This window comes from Pipistrellus kuhlii, unplaced genomic scaffold (genome assembly GCF_014108245.1).
Source record: "Pipistrellus kuhlii isolate mPipKuh1 unplaced genomic scaffold, mPipKuh1.p scaffold_m20_p_4, whole genome shotgun sequence".
Lineage (NCBI taxonomy): Eukaryota > Metazoa > Chordata > Mammalia > Chiroptera > Vespertilionidae > Pipistrellus > Pipistrellus kuhlii.
The window spans coordinates 37430207-37448866 of record NW_023425540.1 but is presented as its reverse complement, the minus strand read 5'-3'; the positions used below and the strand labels follow the sequence as shown (position 1 = coordinate 37448866).

Below are 18660 nucleotides of genomic sequence, written 5' to 3'. Positions count from 1 at the left end.
TGAGATCAAAAGGTATTTGTCTCTATCTTATGTCACTTAGCATAATGCCCTCCAGATCCACCCATGTTGTCACAAATGGCAAGATTTCCTTTTTTTTTTTTATGGCTAAATAATATTCCATTGTGTGGGTCTACTACTATGTATATATGTGTGTGCGTATGCACACAGACACACACAATTTTACTTATCCAGTACTTACCTTAGGTTGTTTCTAATTTTTACATTTTAACACAAATTACCATACTACAGTTGCCTGCTCTGTGTGGCTTTAGAAAATTCAACCAGGCCAATAAATAAAAGTTATAGTAAGATACATATTTTGGCTCAATAGAATTTAAAACATTATAACAATCATGGTAATACAGTAATAGATGGACTGTTTATAATACAGTGAAATCTTTGCACTGGAAATTCCAAAAGCATTTCATTATTAAATAAATTGCTTAATATTCAAAATTCTTTTAGGTCATGGAGTGTCCATAGGTGTCTTATGTATAAACAAGTATGTTCTCCTTCCTAGTTTTCTCCCATATTTTAAACACCTATTCAATAAAATTTTTTCTTGCTTTGTCCTGCCCTTTCTCTTCCATTTGTTTATCAATAAAGTCCCTAAGTATACTCAGAGTCTAAACAATGTTTCTTAATGTGTTCATAATTCTCCTAAATAAGAAATCCCTGGTGCTTATTGAAAATGCAGACTCTGGGCCCCATGTTGGACATACTGATTCAAAAACTCAGGGGCTGAGAAGAAGGGAATTGCCTTTTTAACAAGCTCCCAATTTTTAAACTGCCCAGGGTGATTCTTAAACACCTTGAAATTTGAGAACTCCCCTCTAGTTTACAGCTTCTACAAACTACTTTCCTATCCTTTCTACCTAGTGGAGAGACTGCCAAAAGAAACCTAAAACTTTGTGCAGCTTTCACTGACTTTATCAACCTCTGATTGAGCAGACAAGTACTGACTGTGGCTGTGCTTAACACAGATTCTCTTGTTATTAGTATGAAAATGATACATACTAATGTTAGAATTGGGACAAACAATTTTATCGGGATAGATAACCATTTTAAAACAAGGCTTTTAAAAGTGAGAATAACTGGGGGAGGAGATGCATAATGGAAAGAAGATAGTATATATGTACACACACACACACACACACACATACACACACACACACACACACACAGATGGGAGTTTCCAAATAGAGAAAGGCACATAGAGAAACGGAAGCATGCACCATACAAACTCATTAATAAATTAATCAAACACTTACTGATCAACTATAATGTACCAAAACCAGTTATAGAAACTTGGGATATATTAATGAACAATACAGGTAAATATCCCTACCACCTTCACAGAGCTTACATTCTAGCAATGGAAGTTAAACAATACTTATATTGATCACACACATTGTAGAGTATCTTAAGAAAGCAAAAAAATTTTATGGAATAACAAAAGAAACAAGATAAATGGGTTATGAGTAAAGGTGGCGTGTGGATAATTTTACAAACATGGTTAGGAAGTGAAGAAGTCAGCCTTCCTGATATCTGGGGGAAAGATCATTTTAGGCTAAAGGAACAGTCAGGGCAGTGAGGAGAATGCCCAACATATATGAGAAAGACCAGTGTCCTAGATAGGAATACATGAGGTAATAGAGTGTAAGGAAATAAATAGAGATATTAGAGACCAAACTATAGGTTATTTTAAAGACTGCCGGTTTTTACCATAAAGAGTTCTAATCAGGGGACTGAAATGATGGACTTTAAGGAATCACTCTGGCTGCTGAGTTGAAAATAAATGAGAATGGGGCAAAGGTAGATGGAGGTATGATAGGAAACCACCACTGCAGTAATCCAGGCAAGGGATGACCACAGCTTAAACTAAGTCATGACTATGGAGATAAGGGGTCAGTTCTAGATGTATTTTTAAAGAAGAGCCAATAGGATTTCCTGACAAAACAATGTGAGAGATAAGAAAATGGAAATAGTGAAATAGTACCAAGGTTTGGGACTAACCAATCAGTAGGACAGAAATAAGAAAGAATGAAAATGAGCAGATTTACAAGCAGAGGATTCAGTTCAGTTTTGGCATGTTGAATTTGTAATTTCTAAGACATCCAGGTAGACTTATCTAGTAGGTATTTGAATATATGAGTCTGGTGTTCAAAGTAGTGAGTGGTCTGTGCTGAAGATGTAAATTTGGGAGTCACCAGCATATAGATGGTATTTAAAGATGTAAGATTAGGTGAAATCACCATTTGAGTGAGCATAGAAAGGTAAAAGAAGCAAAGCCTAACTCCTGATACACTTCAATATTTGGGATTGGGGGAAGGAGTACGAGAGATACCAGCAAAGGAAAAACTCCAGTGCTCTGAAAGCCAAATGAAAGTGTCTCAAGAATGTGATAATGATTGAATGTCAGTACTGATTACAGATTGAGTAAGACTAAGACTGAAAATTTACTATTGGATAAGAATGTGGAAGTCAATAGTTACCTTGACAATTGCATTTTGGTACACTATTGGGAACAAAACCCTTATTGAAGCATCTTTTAGAAAAAAGAAAGAAAAAAACAACAACAAGTAGACAACTCTTCACAGGAGTTCTGAAGCAATGGGAACAAAGAAAATATTTCAGGGAAGGGAATGGATACCAGAAATGGATAGAAAGAAAACTAGGTCAAGATAAAGTCTTGATATAGAGTTACAGTAATCAAGACAGTATGGTAATAGAATAAGGAATGTGCATGGTTTCTCCAACCATGCTTAGCTGCTTAAGGATAGACATATACTAACACGATAAAACAGAGTCCAAAAATAAACCCTTACATTTATCATTAACTGATCTTCACCAAGATAATCCAATGAGAGAAAAAAAAGTCTTTTCAATAACTGTTACTAGAACAAGTAGATATCCACATGAAAAAGAATGAATTTTTAAATTTATCTCTTACCATACACAAAAATTAACTCAAAGTGGATTATAAACTTAAATGTAAACACTAAAACCATACTTACAGTGGTAAGTTTTTATGGCCTTCAGCTGGGCAGTAGTTTCTTACACATAACACCAAATATATAAACAACCAAAGAAACAATTATTTTTAATCAATAAAAAAAAAAATGAAGCACTTACTGATACATGCCACAATACAGAACCTTCAAAACACTGTGCTAAGTGTTAAAAGAGGAAACACAAAAGACCATATATTGTAGAATTCCATTTATATGAAATGTCCAGAATAGGCAAATCTATAGAAACAGAAAATAAATTAGTAGTTGTCTAGAGCTGAAAAGGAGGGCGAATGAGAAGTGACAGCTAAATGGTACAGAGTTTCTTTTGGAAGTGGGAGTTACAAAAATATTCTAAAATTAGAATTTGGTAATACTTGTGCAATTCTATGACTACACTAAAAACACTGAGTTGTACATTTTAAATGAGTTCATGTTATATTAATTGTTTTTTTAAAGCAGTTAAAACACATGAATAAATTTTAGTGGGTTTTGTTTTTCCCCCTCAGATGTAAGAAAGCACAACATACTTTTTATAGGAATAATCCAGCAGAAAGTGAGGTGGGGAGAGGGGGAGATGATGCAGGAGGGGGAAATTTAGCAAAGTTCTTAAGGTGAGGAGGTATAGAATCTAGTGCACAAATAGAAAGAATGGCTTTAGACAGAAGCACAGCTGTTTCATCTGTAAATAAGAAAGCAGTATATATGAGTGTAAATGCTAGTAGGTAAATGTGATGGTGGAAATCCTTGGATGTTCTCTATAGACTGCTTTAACTTTCTCAGTAAAATAAGCAAGGTTATCGTCCAAGAATAAAGATGGGGAAGAGATTTTAAAGATAAGTAAAGAGGGAGAAGAGTGTGGACAGTTAAATGGCCATGGCTGGTGGGTGTGCTTGAGCCAAGTGATGGTTAATTTGCATATTACTCTTTTATTAGGTAGGATATATAAGACTTCATCTTATTAAGCTAAAAGGACAGATACTCTAAAGACCTCATGAAGTTAAGTGAGCATGTTGGAGAAGGCTACATGCAAGGAACTGTGGATGGCATCTATGAACTGAGGGCTATCTACAGCTGAGAGCCAGCAATGTCAACAACTTGAATAAGCCTGGAAGCAGATTCTTCTGCAATCAAGTCTCTATAGATGATATTATTGCCCAGATAACACCTTGATCACAGCCTTGTGAAACCCTAAGCAAGTGACTGAGAAACTGTGAAATAATAGCCCTAACCAGTTTGGCTCAGTGATTAGAGCGTTGGCCTTCAGACTGGGGGAATCCCAAGTTCGATTCCAGTCAAGGGCATGTACTTTAGTTGCGGGCACATCTCCAGTAGGGGATGTGCAGGAGGCAGCTGATCGATGTTTCTCATCGATGTTTCTAACTCTCTATCTTTCTCCCTTCCTCTCTGTAAAAAAATCAATAAAAATATTATTTAAAAAAAAAGAAACTGTGAAATAATAAATGTGCAGTTTTTCAAGCTGCTAAGTTTGTAGTGATTTGTTGCACAGCAATAGAAAAGTAATATATCTAGTATGAGAGGTTCATCTTGACCCAGTGAAGGAGGTAAAGATAATGTAGGAAAGCCAGGCATTATGACCATAGAGTCTCTCTTGACTCAGTTCAATGACTGATAAAAGGCTAAGGGGTAGTGGTCTCAATAGAGTTGGATGTTACTCAGTACATGACTTCAGCTAGAGTAAATAGCACATTAGAGGATAGCACTAAAAAACAGTTTAGCAGGTAAGTACATGAAGACTCTATAGATTCTGTTCAATTTTTCTGTAAACCTAAAACTGCTCTAAAAAAGAGTCTAGAAAAAAACAATTTTTAAGGCAATCTGAGGTCAAATCATGTAGGGCCCCCACATTGCCAACACTACTAAATAGCCAATGCTAATCCATGTGCACATTTCTAAGGAGAGCAGACCTAATGAGACCTCTGCTTTAGGAAAATAATTCTAATTCCAGTCACAGTACAAAAAAAGAAGAAAAACGGTAAGTGGATAGGCCACTATATTATTTCACAGGAGTACCTGAATTAGGACAGTTTAGTAGGAATGAAAAGGACAGCCTGGTAATATCTACTGGAGGTATAAGTGACAGGATGTGGCAACTGATTAGGTGTTAAAAAAGAAGCAGCAGCAGCTTTTGAGCTAAAGAGGACACAGGTATTTCTAACCAATGATACTAAGAGGATAGAAGGCAATAGTTACCATTAATTGGGATTAGAAACAAAGAAGATTGGTTCTGGAAAGAACAGATTATAAGCTCTAAAAAATTTTTAAAAAAAAGGAAAAAGGAAAAGATTAAAAAAAGAAACGAACAACATGAAAAAATAAAGACAGGCATTATAGTACAGAAAATGTTTTTTCGGTATTAGAGATAGGTGAATTACTAAATTCAATAATGAATTTACTGATAAATTGGGACAAACTAATTATCTCCTTAGTCCCTGGAGCTAAAATTCTTATCCATTTTCAAAAGAAAAACTTACATTAGAAATAATTCATCAACACTTTCCACCCTGCCTCTATTTTTACACATTTAAAAAAAAAAAAAAAAAAAAAGATGCTCAAAGAGATTAGATGGTTTGCCTAAAGTTACCAACTACTTAGCACCAGTGGCTGAAACTAGTGAAAACCAAATTACAGTAGGTATTTTCAACTGTTACCTAATTCAAAAGGGAAATATTCTCCATAAATACGTACCAATTCTCAAAGATGAACTAATTCTTCTAGTAATTTATACATTGTTTTAGAAGATAGGCCAGGAAACTCACCCATCATGCTCAACATAAGTTCATTAGGAAAATGCATTTTAGGTTGAACAAAAAAGCGATTTCATAACTCAAGAGTATCCATTTTTTTATAGCACATCTCAATTCACATTAGCCACATTCAAGTGCTCAATAGCCTTCCATTATACTGCCAAAAGACTTAGTTTATACTGTAACAACTCCCTTCTCTGAGTTTAAAATATAGAGTGAATATATAAATTATTTAAGTTATTTGAATATTTAGTTGTTGCTTTCCTTAAATATCCTAAAGCAGCGGTAGGGAACCTTTTTTCTGCCAAGGGCCATTTAAATATTTATAACATCATTCAAAGGCATAGAAAATTATCAACTTAAAAATTAGCCTGCTACTAGTATATTTGGTCAAACATTTGATTAATTCACCCCTAATGCCTTGGCAGGGCCAAGTGATTTCACAGGCTTTTATACAGCTGCAGACTGGACATTCCCCACCGCTACCCTAGCATATCCATTCAAACAGAAAACTATATATAAAAGGAAATCTAAAGACACTACTAGCAAAATGGAAAAGGTAAAGGTTTTATAGAAAACAAATGAGTTAGTAAACCAGTTCTGCCACTTACAAGCTAAATGGTCTTTATCTCAGATTTTTTATTAAAAAAATAGCCATTTTGAATGTTATAAGAATCCAATAAGACAATATGGATAAAGCACATGGCACAAAGTAGACAACTTGATAAAGAATACTATCACTGATTTAAAAAAAAAAAAAAAAAGTAAAGTTGCTCCTGTCAAGGTTAAACCTATTTCTTGCTAGTAAAATCTTCCTAAAAAGTAAATGAAAACCTCTTTTTAATCTTTATCAGTAGACTTCAAGTCTTTTTCCCATCTCCACCCCCCCCAAATGAAACTGACATTTTTACATGTCAAAACTGGTCCACTTATTGGCCATTTAACATGGTTCAATCTGACATTTACTCGCTCAATTAACACTGTAGTAATCCCAGTCTGGGTTGCAAATACTACTTACCAGCAAAGGATGCTAAATGAGGGCTTTAAATTTAAAAATTCATTCCTCTCATAATGCTTTTACTTTATATAAAGCTCTTCCAAAAAATAAATATTTAATATAATAATCTTGAAAAATTTTCCAAGTGAAACACTACATAACATTTTTTTAATCCTCACCTAAGGTTAAGTTTTATTGATTTTAGAGAGAAGAAGTGAGAAAGAAGGGAGGAAGAGGGAGAGAGAGAGAAACATCAATGTGAAAGAGAACATCAACTGGTTGCCTTCCTTATGTGCCCAACCAGGAATTGAACCCACGCCTAGGTATGTGTCCTGACCAGGAATCGAACTCACAACCTTTTTGGTGTATGGGACGATGCTCCAACCAACTGAACCACCTAACCAAAGCTCCTACGGAATTTTTTACAATTATTTTCTATACTATGAAAACATATGTCTGAAAAAGGTGATCAAATAAGGATCATTATATTGATATGTACAACCAAGCACAAAACTCTAGTATTGTTAAGAGGGTGACTAATATTTCAAGAGCCAATAATTTTCTAAAATTAGAGACCTCATGAGTATAATACTTAAGCAAACACTCAAACACAGAAGACAAAATTATTTGCCAGAGAAATTGAGAGAGAATTCTCAACAGAATCTATCTCAGTGGTTCTCAAAATTGGTTCACAATGAAAGGGCTAAAACAAAAACAAACAACAAAACTACCCTAACTATAAGAGATTAGGGTACTAATGGATATTATAGTAAAGTTCCTCTAGTGTTTCTAATATGCATCTAGGGTACAGAACCCCTGGTCTACAATGATTTTTTCTCGTACTCCTACATTTTATAGATCAATGAATTTTGAAGAGAAGAATATGTTCCTAGGCCAAGTAAAGTTCCATAGGTAAAGTTCCAAAGTTCTAGGCTACCAGCGGCTAATACTATTCAGAATAACATAATTCAAATGACAATCAGGGAGGGAGGGCATGTATGGGGGGGAGCAATGGTATATGTACACAGATAATAATTTAATTAAAAAAATAACAATCATACAAATATTCATGATACAGTTACATACATAGGTCTGTTTCATTGTAAGAAAACATCACCCCACATTACCATGAAGACAACACATATACAAAAAAAAAAAAAACCAACACACAAAAAAGTCCCTCTTCTATTTAAAGTACTGCAGTAAGATTTACATATTCGAGGGATTGTTAGCAATTTAATTTGTAGAACATAAAAGAAAATTTGCAGTATTTCCCTAGGACCATCAAAGTAAATTTCAATTACTACTGATATTACTTCCTGTTTTTTAAAAAAAATTAAATTGCTAAATTATAAATAAAATACTAACAGCTTGTTTTAAATAAATTTAACCATTCAACTAAAAAAACAATTGATATATAACTGCTATTTAACTTCACTTTTAACATTTAAAAGTAGTCCAATTAAGAATAGTCTTACTGTTCTAGAATCCGAGAATGGATTGTATTCATCAAGTCCTGGTGGAACATTTCTTGTCACCTGTGTAACTGATGGGTCCTGGAATAAAATGTGAAGGGGGAAAATTTTTACTTATCATTTAAGACACAATTTACAAAGCATTTGCTTTATCTATACTTTTGATCACCTAGCAAAGCTAACAGATGAAAATAGAGAAGATTATCAGATTTATTTTAGTTCCATTTCAACAAAGTTGAAATTTAAACACACAGCCTTTGCAACCTCAAAGAAAAAAGAAATGAAGACTGGGTTAGTTGCAAATCAGATGCTTGCAATTACATACAAACTGAAAATAGACCACATCTTGCTAGCTGTGTAACTAATTGAACAAGAGCATCTTAACAAATCTTGGGGAAACCCATCATCCTTGTCTTCAGACTCCACACAGAGTTCAAGTTCCTCTTTTTATATCTTCCATCAGTTTTCCCTAATACAGATTCCAAGTACCACTTTACAAACCAATGTCTTAATCAGGAAACATCTAGAGCACTCAAAATTAAGTACCTCTTACTTGTTTATTCTATTTCAATACTTCCACTGACCATAGTTCATTTTCCCACACGACCCTGGACTGTCTCCCCTTTCCCAAGTATAACAGATTACCTACCATACTATCCCAGCTTTTCAAATCTTTTAATAGTAGGTCTACATGCAAATAACTCAATCAAAATAACCTAAATATTTACTCTACTAGAGGCTGGTGCACAAATTAATGCACTGGGGGGGGGGGGGGGGGGGGTGTCCCTCAGCCTGGATTGTGAGAGGGCCAGATGAACAATTGGGACCAGGGAGGGGGCCAGTGGGGGAGAAACCACGGGAGGGCTCCAGGGCATCTCCGGCCTGTCTCGCTCAGTCCTGATCAGTCAGACCCCAGCAGCAAACTAACCTACCATTCGGAGTGTCTGCCCCTTGGTAGTTAGTGCACTTCATAGCGACTGGTCGACCAGTCATCTATCTGGCCCCTGATGGTTAGTGCATGTCATAGCAAGAGGTTGAGTGGCTTTAGCATATCCTTACCATATTTTGCTTTGATTGGTTGAATGGCCAACTGGACAACTGGACACTTAGCATACTGGGCTTTTATTATATAGGATTTCTCTTGATTATAAATAGAATCCTACCTAATAAAAGAGTAATATGCAAATTAACCATCACTCTGCTACACTAAGTCATATCTACCAGCCACACCCACCAACCAATCAAAGCAAGTATACAAATTAATCCTAACCAAAATGGCTGCTGCCACAGAGAGTAAGAGGGAGGTTTGGATTTCCCCAGCAATGGAGGAAGCCAAGCTTTCCACACATCCTGGCTGGCCAGGCCTCCAGTCAAGGATACAAAGTTTCAATTATAGAAGATAAATCCCAAGAAAAATGGCAGCAGCCATGGAGCTGGAGAGAGCAGGCTAGGTTGCCCCCAGTGACAGAGGAAGCCAAGTATTCCCCCTGCTCTGGCTGGCCCAGGCCCCCACTCCAGGCTACAAAGTTTCAACTGTAGAAGATAAATAAACCCCAGATACCAGGGCCTCCATTTGGGGTGCCGGGGGCATGGCTGGCCTGCAAACCACCACAGGCCCCTCGGCCAGACTGCCCCACGCCCCAAGGGAACCCCCACCCTGATCTGGGATACCTTCAGGGCAAACCAGCTGGCTCTCACCCATGCACCAGGCCTCTATCCTATCTACAATAATAAGAGAGTAATATGCAGATTGACCATCACTCCAACACACAAGATCAAGAAAGCTGCCCCCATGTGGTCAAAGATCCTACCGCCAAGTGGACACAAGATGGCTACCACAAGATGGCCAGCAAGGGAAGGCAGTTGGGAGGGACCAGGCCTGCAAGGGAGGGCAGTTGAAGGCAATCAACCATGCAGGGGAGGGTAGTTAGGGGTGACCAGGCCAGCAGAGGAGGGAAGTTGGGGGCAAACAGGCTGGCAGGGGAGCAATTAGATATCAATCAGGCTGGCATGGGAGTGGTTAGGGCACATGTGTCAAACACAAGGCCCGCGGGCCAAATCCGTCCCGTCAGGCCTTGCAATGTGGCCCGCACCGCGCTGTCATCACTGCACTCCGCTGCGTTTCCATCACAATGACAGTTTATGAATGTTCAGTAAACCATTCGGCCCTCGATTTAGGCTGGATTTTAGATTTTGGCCCCTTCTCTGATTGAGTTCGACACCCCTAGGTTAGGGGGTGATCAGGCTGGCAGGCAGAAGTGGTTAAGGGCAATCAGGAAGGTAGGCAGGTGAGCAGTTGGGAGCCAGCAGTCCTGGATTATGAGAGGGATGTCTGACTGCCCTAAATGGGCAGTGGGAAATGCCTTGAGGGGTCCCAGATTGGGGAGGGTGCAGGCTGAGCTGAGGGGCACCCGCCCACACACGAATTTCATGCACAAGGCCTCTAGTTATGAATATAAAACACAAACATAATGAACATCTCAACTAAATCAACTATGTAATTAATGTGAAAAACTTTTGGAAACTGAAATGTAATCTCAATGGTCTCCATATCCCTCCTTTCAAACTTTGGCATGCATCAGAATCAAATAAAGCACAGACTGCTGCACCCCACCCCCAGATTTTCTGATTCAATAGGTCTGAGGGAAGGCCTGAGAATCTGCATTTCCCAGGTGTTATGCTGCTGTTAGTCTGAAGACCACCGCTCTCTTTTCTATAAGGTACCTTCTCCTATTTATCTTCCTCAACACAGATATCAAAGTTACCTTTAAAAAATTAATAACCTTGTCATTCCCCTCTTGCAACCCCTCTCCTATGTCCCTCATCTATTTCAATTTTTTTAGAGGCTCTCCACTAACTATAACATACAAATTCCTTGAAATGAGATACAAGGCTCTGACCATCTAACCCAGCACCTGCCTTTCTTTCCAATTTTATCACTTTCTCATAACCACCTTCACCTTGCCAAATCCTTCTGCCTTAACCAAATGAAACCAGCTACTGAATAAGGAACCTCAAACTTGGCAACAACAAAAATACAAGTAGTAAGGATAAATTAAAAGTACAACACAGACAAAAAAATAAAGGTACTAGGCTTGCTGTACAATAACATGAGAAGAAGGAAATGAAACCACTCTACTTCCCAGGATTCCCCTCCCAAACTTTCTAAAAATGTAGAGTAGGAAGATTATCAAGAGGGGATGTGTGCCTTTAGGGAAAATTAAGAAAATAGAAATATGAATATTTTAATCCAATTTTTAGAGTTGTCACTGCTGCAGTTAATTTAGAACTGGGTTTATGGTCAGCAAGTGGAGACTTAGTAGATCCAAATGGTGACCAGAGAAAAGAGCAGTAGGTACAGATCTGAAGGGAATGGCAATTATTAGAGTTGCCAATGAATCACCAAAGCAAAAACAGGGCCCACAGAGTTACTCGCTATTCTAGTTAGTGAGTAATGACTTGTTGTTACAGTTTTCTTTCATACGGACTACAGATCTTAAAAGGGCCTTAAGGTGAAGAGAAAAAGAGGAGGAAATGTGAGGGCACAAGAGGGAAAAGAGGGTAACAGAGACCAACCCTCTAATCTTAAATTTTTACCTGTTTTAAACATATTGATTTCACATGAAAATGACTTGGTGGAAGGAAGTTGAGGGCAAGAAGGTGTGGATTGAGGAGACAACTTGTTAGTTTCCAAAGACTGAATTCAGTACAACTGCAGTGACTGTTGGGCTACCTTCCTTCCCACAAGAATCCAACAATAAATTCCCATCACCTAAAGCCATGGTTGGCAAACTGCAGCTCTCGAGCCACATGTGGCTCTTTGGCCCCTTGAGTGTGGATTTTCCACAAAATACCAAGGCCTGGGCGAGTCTATTTTGAAGAAATGGTGTTAGAAGTTTAAAAAATTTGGCTCTCAAAAGAAATTTCAATTTTTGTACTGTTGATATTTGTCTCTGTTGACTAGTGAGTTTGCCAACCACTGTGCTAAACTATCTCCAATCTTAAAAGTTAAATGGATTAAGGACATCAACTTAATGCAAATGAAACAAAATGTATAACATCTTTCAATTATGGGGTTACTTTTTAATGACAAGGTTTTCAATTTTCAACTTCAACTATTGTAAATTCTTAGAATACTTTCAAAATTACTGTAACTTAAAAGATAACATAAATAAGAATGCTGAGTTGTAAGCTATGTTTGAGAGATAAAGTAGAATTAATTTTTGAGGCCAAAACAAAATGGACATTGTGCTCCATTTTAATAGAGTTACTTAATTAGAGAGGAAGCATATCCAGTGACAAAGCATTAGAATTCAGACAACCTGGAATTAGTCTAGCAAGGTGACTCAGGGCAAATCACTTCATTACTTTTGGCCTTAATTCCTCTACTATGACCTGCCAAAAAACTACTACTAGCACTCTAGAAGAGTCAAAAGGAACATGAACTTCACCAAATTAATAAGCTAAGAATAATATGGTTATATATAATTAAATACAATTCCTTGAATTACTATTAATACTACTTTTTTATTATCAGATTAAAGCCATCATGCATTGAGTACTTATTACATGCTAAATGTATACGTTCATCTAATCCTATTAACAATCCCAAAGAGAAGGTAATGATATTATTATCCTATTTTACAGAAGAGTAAGCTGAGATATAGAGTGGCTAAGTAACTTTCCAAGGTCTCATGGTTGGTTAAGTGACAAAGCCATGATTAAATGCACCAAATACAAAACAAGAATTCTGGTGTGGCCGGGACCGGTTTGGCTCAATGGATAGAGCGTCGGCTTGGGGACCGAAAGGTCCCGGGTTCGATTCCGGTCAAGGTCATGTACCTTGGTTGTGAGCACATCCCCAGTAGGGGGTGTGCAAGAGGCAGCTGATCAATGACTCTCTCTCATCGATGTTTCTAACTCTCTATCTCTCTCCCTTCCTCACTGTATAAAATCAATAAAAAATATATTTAAAAAAATTTATTAAAAAAAAAAAAGAATTACGTATGGTGTGGAAAATGCAATCAAATAGAGTGCCATCGGCAGTGCACTTGGAATCAGGAGATCTAAGTTCTAATGCCAATTCTGCACTACCTACACCTGGATATAACACAATGAGCACACACTGGCCGGCATGGCTCAGTGGTTGAAGCATTGGTCTGTGCAATAAAGGGTCTCAGGTTCAATTCCAGTGAAGGGCACCTACCTGGGTTGCACCCCGAAACCAGTAAGGGCCAATGCTTGCAGAAACCAATCAATGTGTCTCTCTCACATTGATGTCTCTTTCTCTTTCTCCCTCCCCCTCTCCCCTATCTCCTCCGTCAATGGGAAAAATATCTTCGGGTGAGGATTTAAACAAACAAACAAAAACACAATGAGCAAATTGCAAGTTAGCAAGAGAAATCAAAGGTTCTTACTTCAAAAGTAATAAACTTATTATTATAAATATATAAATGTCACTATATTGTATAAATGAAACTAATATAAAATTGTATGTCAACTTTAACTGAAAAATCAAAATTAAGAAAGAAAAAGTGTGAAAAAAAAGGTTCTTAAGAAGAAATTAGAATCATTGTCAAATGTAAAATAGCATGTATATGGGCTTTTTTTCATTCATAGAATAAACTCTCACTAAATACATTTTAAGCTTTTCCTTTCCCAACTTTGAGATTTTTATTCTATTTTAAGAAATTACATTAATTGTTATTTCTAAAATGAATTTTCTAACACCGTGATTGGCAAACTGTGGCTCTAGAGTCACACGCAGCTCTTTGGCCCCTTGAGTGTGGCTCTTCCATGAATACCACGGCCTGGGCAAGTCTATTTTGAAGAAGTGGCATTAGAAGAAGTTTAAGTTTAAAAAATTTGGTTCTCAAAAGAAATTTCAATCGTACTGTAGATATTTGACTCTGTTGACTAATGAGTTTGCTGACCATTGTTCTAACATAATCAATTAGCCCATTAATACCGTACACTAAATCATATTAGAAGACATGAAAATTTTCTGACCACTTACAGTTCCCTCCTTTGAACAAGTTACACTCATTCTAACTTGTACTCATACACTCTTGCACTGACTTACAAGATTCTATATTACTGATATCTCCTCTGGTTATTAAACTCTCTCATTTTATTTCACCTTCCAAGCATGTTTGCTGCCATGTTAGGCTAATATCCTTAAAAACAGAAATGTTTCTTTAATAGTTATTGAAAAAATGGATAACTGAAAAGAATAAAGAACATTCAATAATTATTCAATAAATTCATTGACTATACAGAAAACATTTTTTATTCTCTAGCTTTAAAACCATATTTTACTCAAGATTGGATTATCAAAAGCAACCATATAATAATCTTTTTTTATTTTCAGATTACTACACATTTCCAGTTATTCCAAGTTTCTTGATGCACAATGAAAATTAATCAAAGGCCATAAACTCATTAACTGAACCTATCACAACTGCTAAAATAAAGCAGTCAATCAAAAAAATGAACTGAATTCAGCAAAGAACTTTACAACAGCTAATAAAATCAAGTAAACATTATCTAAACATTATCCTCAGAAATTATTTTCATGACATGGCTCAAATAAAGATGTGACAAAAAGTGTTCCTAACATAAAAGTGAAGCAAAGGAAATACTTAAAAGCTCTGAAAAGGCAATGTAAATCAAGTAGCTTTTAATCGAAAAGAAATTAGGTAGTTGCCAAATATGAAATACATCATATATTTTGAAAATATGAACTTTTTTATAATATTGAAAATATTAACATATTTGAAAAGATGATTATAAAGTAATACAAAGGTGAATCTAGAAACTTTTTATATTTAGGTAGAGAGGACCAGAAATGATATTTCAAAAATCGCATTTACCGTATTTTTCGGACCATAAGACGCACTTTTTTTCCCCCAGAAGTGGGGGGAAAAAGTCCCTGCGTCTTATGGTCCAAATATAGCCTACACATATACTTTAAAAAAAAAGTTTTTTTACTTGCCCGGCTCTGTGTGGTCTCTGTGTGCTTTCCCGGCTCTAAAATGGTTCTAAATGCTGTTTACTTTACAGGGTTGATTACGTGTGTTTATGACTGTGATGTTGGGTTTTAATGCACATAAAATATTTTAGGACACTATTTGTTTCAGAATTTTTTTTCTTCATTTCCCTTCTCTAAAAACTGGTGCGTCTTATGGTCCGGAGAGTCTTATGGTCCGAAAAATATGGTACATAGAAGGCAAAAATGAAGGAAGAAAGAAATATGCTATCGATGTCAAGTTTGACTTTGAAAGAGGAAGGGCAGCTGAAAAAAAATGTAAAGATAAATGGTCAGATACACTGTGCTGTGACTGTCAATAAAAACGGGGAAAGACCATAAACAGGAACATGTGTGCAATCAGGTCTTCTTTAGGGCTAAATTATCCATTCCTTGAAATATTTTATGAGCCTGAATATAATAAAAATTATCCTCTGGGTGCATCCACTTAAAAGAACAAAAAGTTAATGATTTTGTGCCACAATCAATGAGTATTTAAAATTATTTTGGGAGTTAGATTTAGTACAAAAACCTTATGTGTGGCAGATGAGAAAGTGTCATGGCAACACTAGATGTCACAAAAGAGCATTTTGGGCTAAGAAGACAATGTCCTGCAATAGCAAGAACACCAGCTTTAGGAGGTAGGGGTAGGTGAAGTAAGGTATCTTACCTAATAAAAGAGTAATAAGCAAATTAACCATCACTCCACTCCACAAGCCACACCCACCAGCCAATCAGAGAGAGTATGCAAATAAACCTAATCAAGATGGCTATAGCCACAGAGAGCAGGAGGGAGGTGTTTCCCCGGCATCAGAAGAAGCCAGGCTTTCCGCCTGCCCTTGTTGGCCTAGGCCTCCACTCAAGGCTACAAAGTTTCAATTATAGAAGGTAGACAAATCCAAACAGAAATGGCTGCAGCCACTGAACGAGTAGGAGGCTTGGCTCTGCTCCAGGCTACAAAGTTTCAATTATAGAAAGTAAATATATGCCAGATACCAGGGCTTCTGCTTGGGTCACCAGGGGGCGTGGCCAGCCTGCAAACCACCACAGATCCCTCGGCCAGACCACCCCACGCCCCAAGGGAACCCCAACCCGGATCCGGGACACCCTTCAGGGCAAACCAGCTGGCCCCCACCCATGCACCAGGCCTCTATCCTATCTAATAAAAGAGTAATATGCAGATTGACCATCACTCCAACACATAATATGGTTGCCCCATGTGGCCAAAGATCCTGCCCCCTATGTGGACACAAGATGGCCAGCAGGGAAGGGCAGTTGGGAGGGACTAGGCCTGCAAGGGAGGGCAGTTGTAAGTCATCAGGCAAGTAGGGGAGGACAGTTGGGAGGTACCAGACCTGCAAGGAAGGGCAGTTGAGAGGGACCAGGCCAGCAAGGGAGGGCAGTTGAGAGGGACCAGGTCTGCAAGGGAGGGCAGTTGAAAGCAATCAACCCTGCAGGGGAGGGCAGTTAGGGGTGACCAGGCCAGCAGAGGAGGGAAGTTGGGGGCAAACAGGCTGGCAGGGAGTGGTTAGGGGGTGATCAGGCTGGCAGGCAGAAGTGGTTAGGGGCAATCAGGAAGGCAGGCAGGTGAGCAGTTGGGAGCCAGCAGTCCTGGATTGTGAAAGAGATGTCTGACTGCTGGTTTAGGCCTGATCCCACCAGGATGGTGTTTAAACAGCAGTCGGACATCCCTCTAGGAGTCCCAGATTGGAGAGGGTGCAGGCTGGGCTGAGGGACGATCCCCTCCCTCCACCCACCCCAAGCATGAATTTCGTGTACCAGGCCTCTAGTAGAGGGGATAAATGGTGATGGAAGAAGACTTGCCTTGGAGTGGTGAACACAATACAGTGTACAGATGATGTGTTGTAGAATTGTGCACCTGAAACCTGTATAATTTTGTTAACCTCTGTCACCCCAATAAATTCAATAAAAGAAAAATATTTTAAAAATAAGAGAACCAAATATATAAAATAAGCTATGAAATGGAATAACCAAATAGAACCAAATAACCAAATAGAATATATATATGTATGTATATATATATACATATATACATATATACATATATATATATTATAAAATAGCCATGCTGTCAGACACTGAAAAACAGCATTAATGAATTAAGTGAATTAGGAAAATCTAACAGGTTAATATACCTTTAAAATAACACCCATTTGGCAAGTTATGAACAAAATCTCTTTAGAATTTATATGGCAAAATAATCAGATTTTCCACGACATGGAATGATAGAACACTTCGTGAGAACAATCTCCTTAAAATGCACCATCATTTGTAAAAACCTGAAAGTCCCATGCTAGTTGTACAGAATTTTCTCAAGTGAAATCAGAGGCAAAGGATAGTGACTAGGTCTATTCTACATTTATACAGGGTGCGTCCAATTGTCAGTAATACCCAGGATCATCTAATTAACGTAACTCTCCATCAAATTATCAGGCTAAAAATCAAAATTGGGGTGTTTTTTTTTTCTCTTCCAGATTCTTAATAGGAGATAAAACCAGGAGTAAAAAAAAAAAAGAAGAAGAAATGTAAACTCAACAAACCAAAAGTGGCAACTTGCGTGACCACAAAATAAAGTTACTATTTTGTGAGACTACGAATTAAGGTTACTACTGCATGTAGTCAGGGGAAATGAAGCAACAACTTTCACGTCCTAAGCACCGGGGCTCATTATCAAACCTGGTGTGCTTTTCAAGAGCTACTTGTTTAGATACTGCACTCATTTAAGCGCAGATAATGAACTCCTTCTGTCTCTTTCCTCTCCCCGTTTCCGAGCCAAACCCTTCCAAGGCTGTGTGGTTGGTAAATAAAGGCAGTCAGCCTCCAAGAAGGAAAAGAAGCTCAAGTGGGAAATGGTATCCTGATCCAGCCCAGAGCTCCGGTGACGCACAAGGAGCTTGGAAAATATCCCGTGGTTTTCCCTTCCTGAGAGCAGCCGGGTGGGAAGGTGATCGTCCACGTGCACTATTTATTCTTTTACAGGTGTGTTCACTTTCAACTCTGACACCAGACCCTCCACCTCGGCCTACATGGAGAGAGAGGGGTGGCAGCAGCGCAACACAAGTATATCTGAGCGCAGCACAAGTTTAAGAAATAAAAAAATACAAATCAATATACCACATTTTTTTTTTTTTTAAATTGCAGCCTACTACTAGATGCCCTCACCTCTTCTCCACACCTCAGCCATCATCACTCCAGGCAGAGCTCTGCGCCGCCACCCCGGATCCCCATGACAACCCCACCGGAGGGCAAGCCTCCCTCCCTCCCCCTCCGCCGCCGCCCGGGCCGGGCCGGGCCCGCCCAGCTTGCCTGGCAGGTGACGGCTCCACCTGCCCGGCCCCCCCGCCCGCTGCCAGGAGGAGGG

At 38.1% G+C, this 18660-nt stretch overlaps 1 protein-coding gene across 6 annotated transcripts in view; it reads right to left on the bottom strand.

Annotated features, from left to right (window-relative positions):
- SCAMP1 (secretory carrier membrane protein 1) overlaps nt 1–18660 on the bottom strand; it is an 84311-nt gene that overhangs the window by 65119 nt on the left and 532 nt on the right. For 4 of the 6 annotated variants that reach the window (XR_006739758.1, XR_006739759.1, XM_036410729.2 and 1 more), the window contains exon 2: nt 8255–8332. The exons of the other annotated variants lie outside the window; for them this stretch is intronic. Coding sequence is in view for 2 of the 4 variants with exons in the window: in XM_036410729.2 (XP_036266622.1) it covers nt 8255–8332 (78 nt within the window). In the remaining 2 variants the exon portion in view is untranslated. The remainder of the gene's footprint in view (nt 1–8254; nt 8333–18660) is intronic. 6 annotated transcript variants of the gene reach the window in all.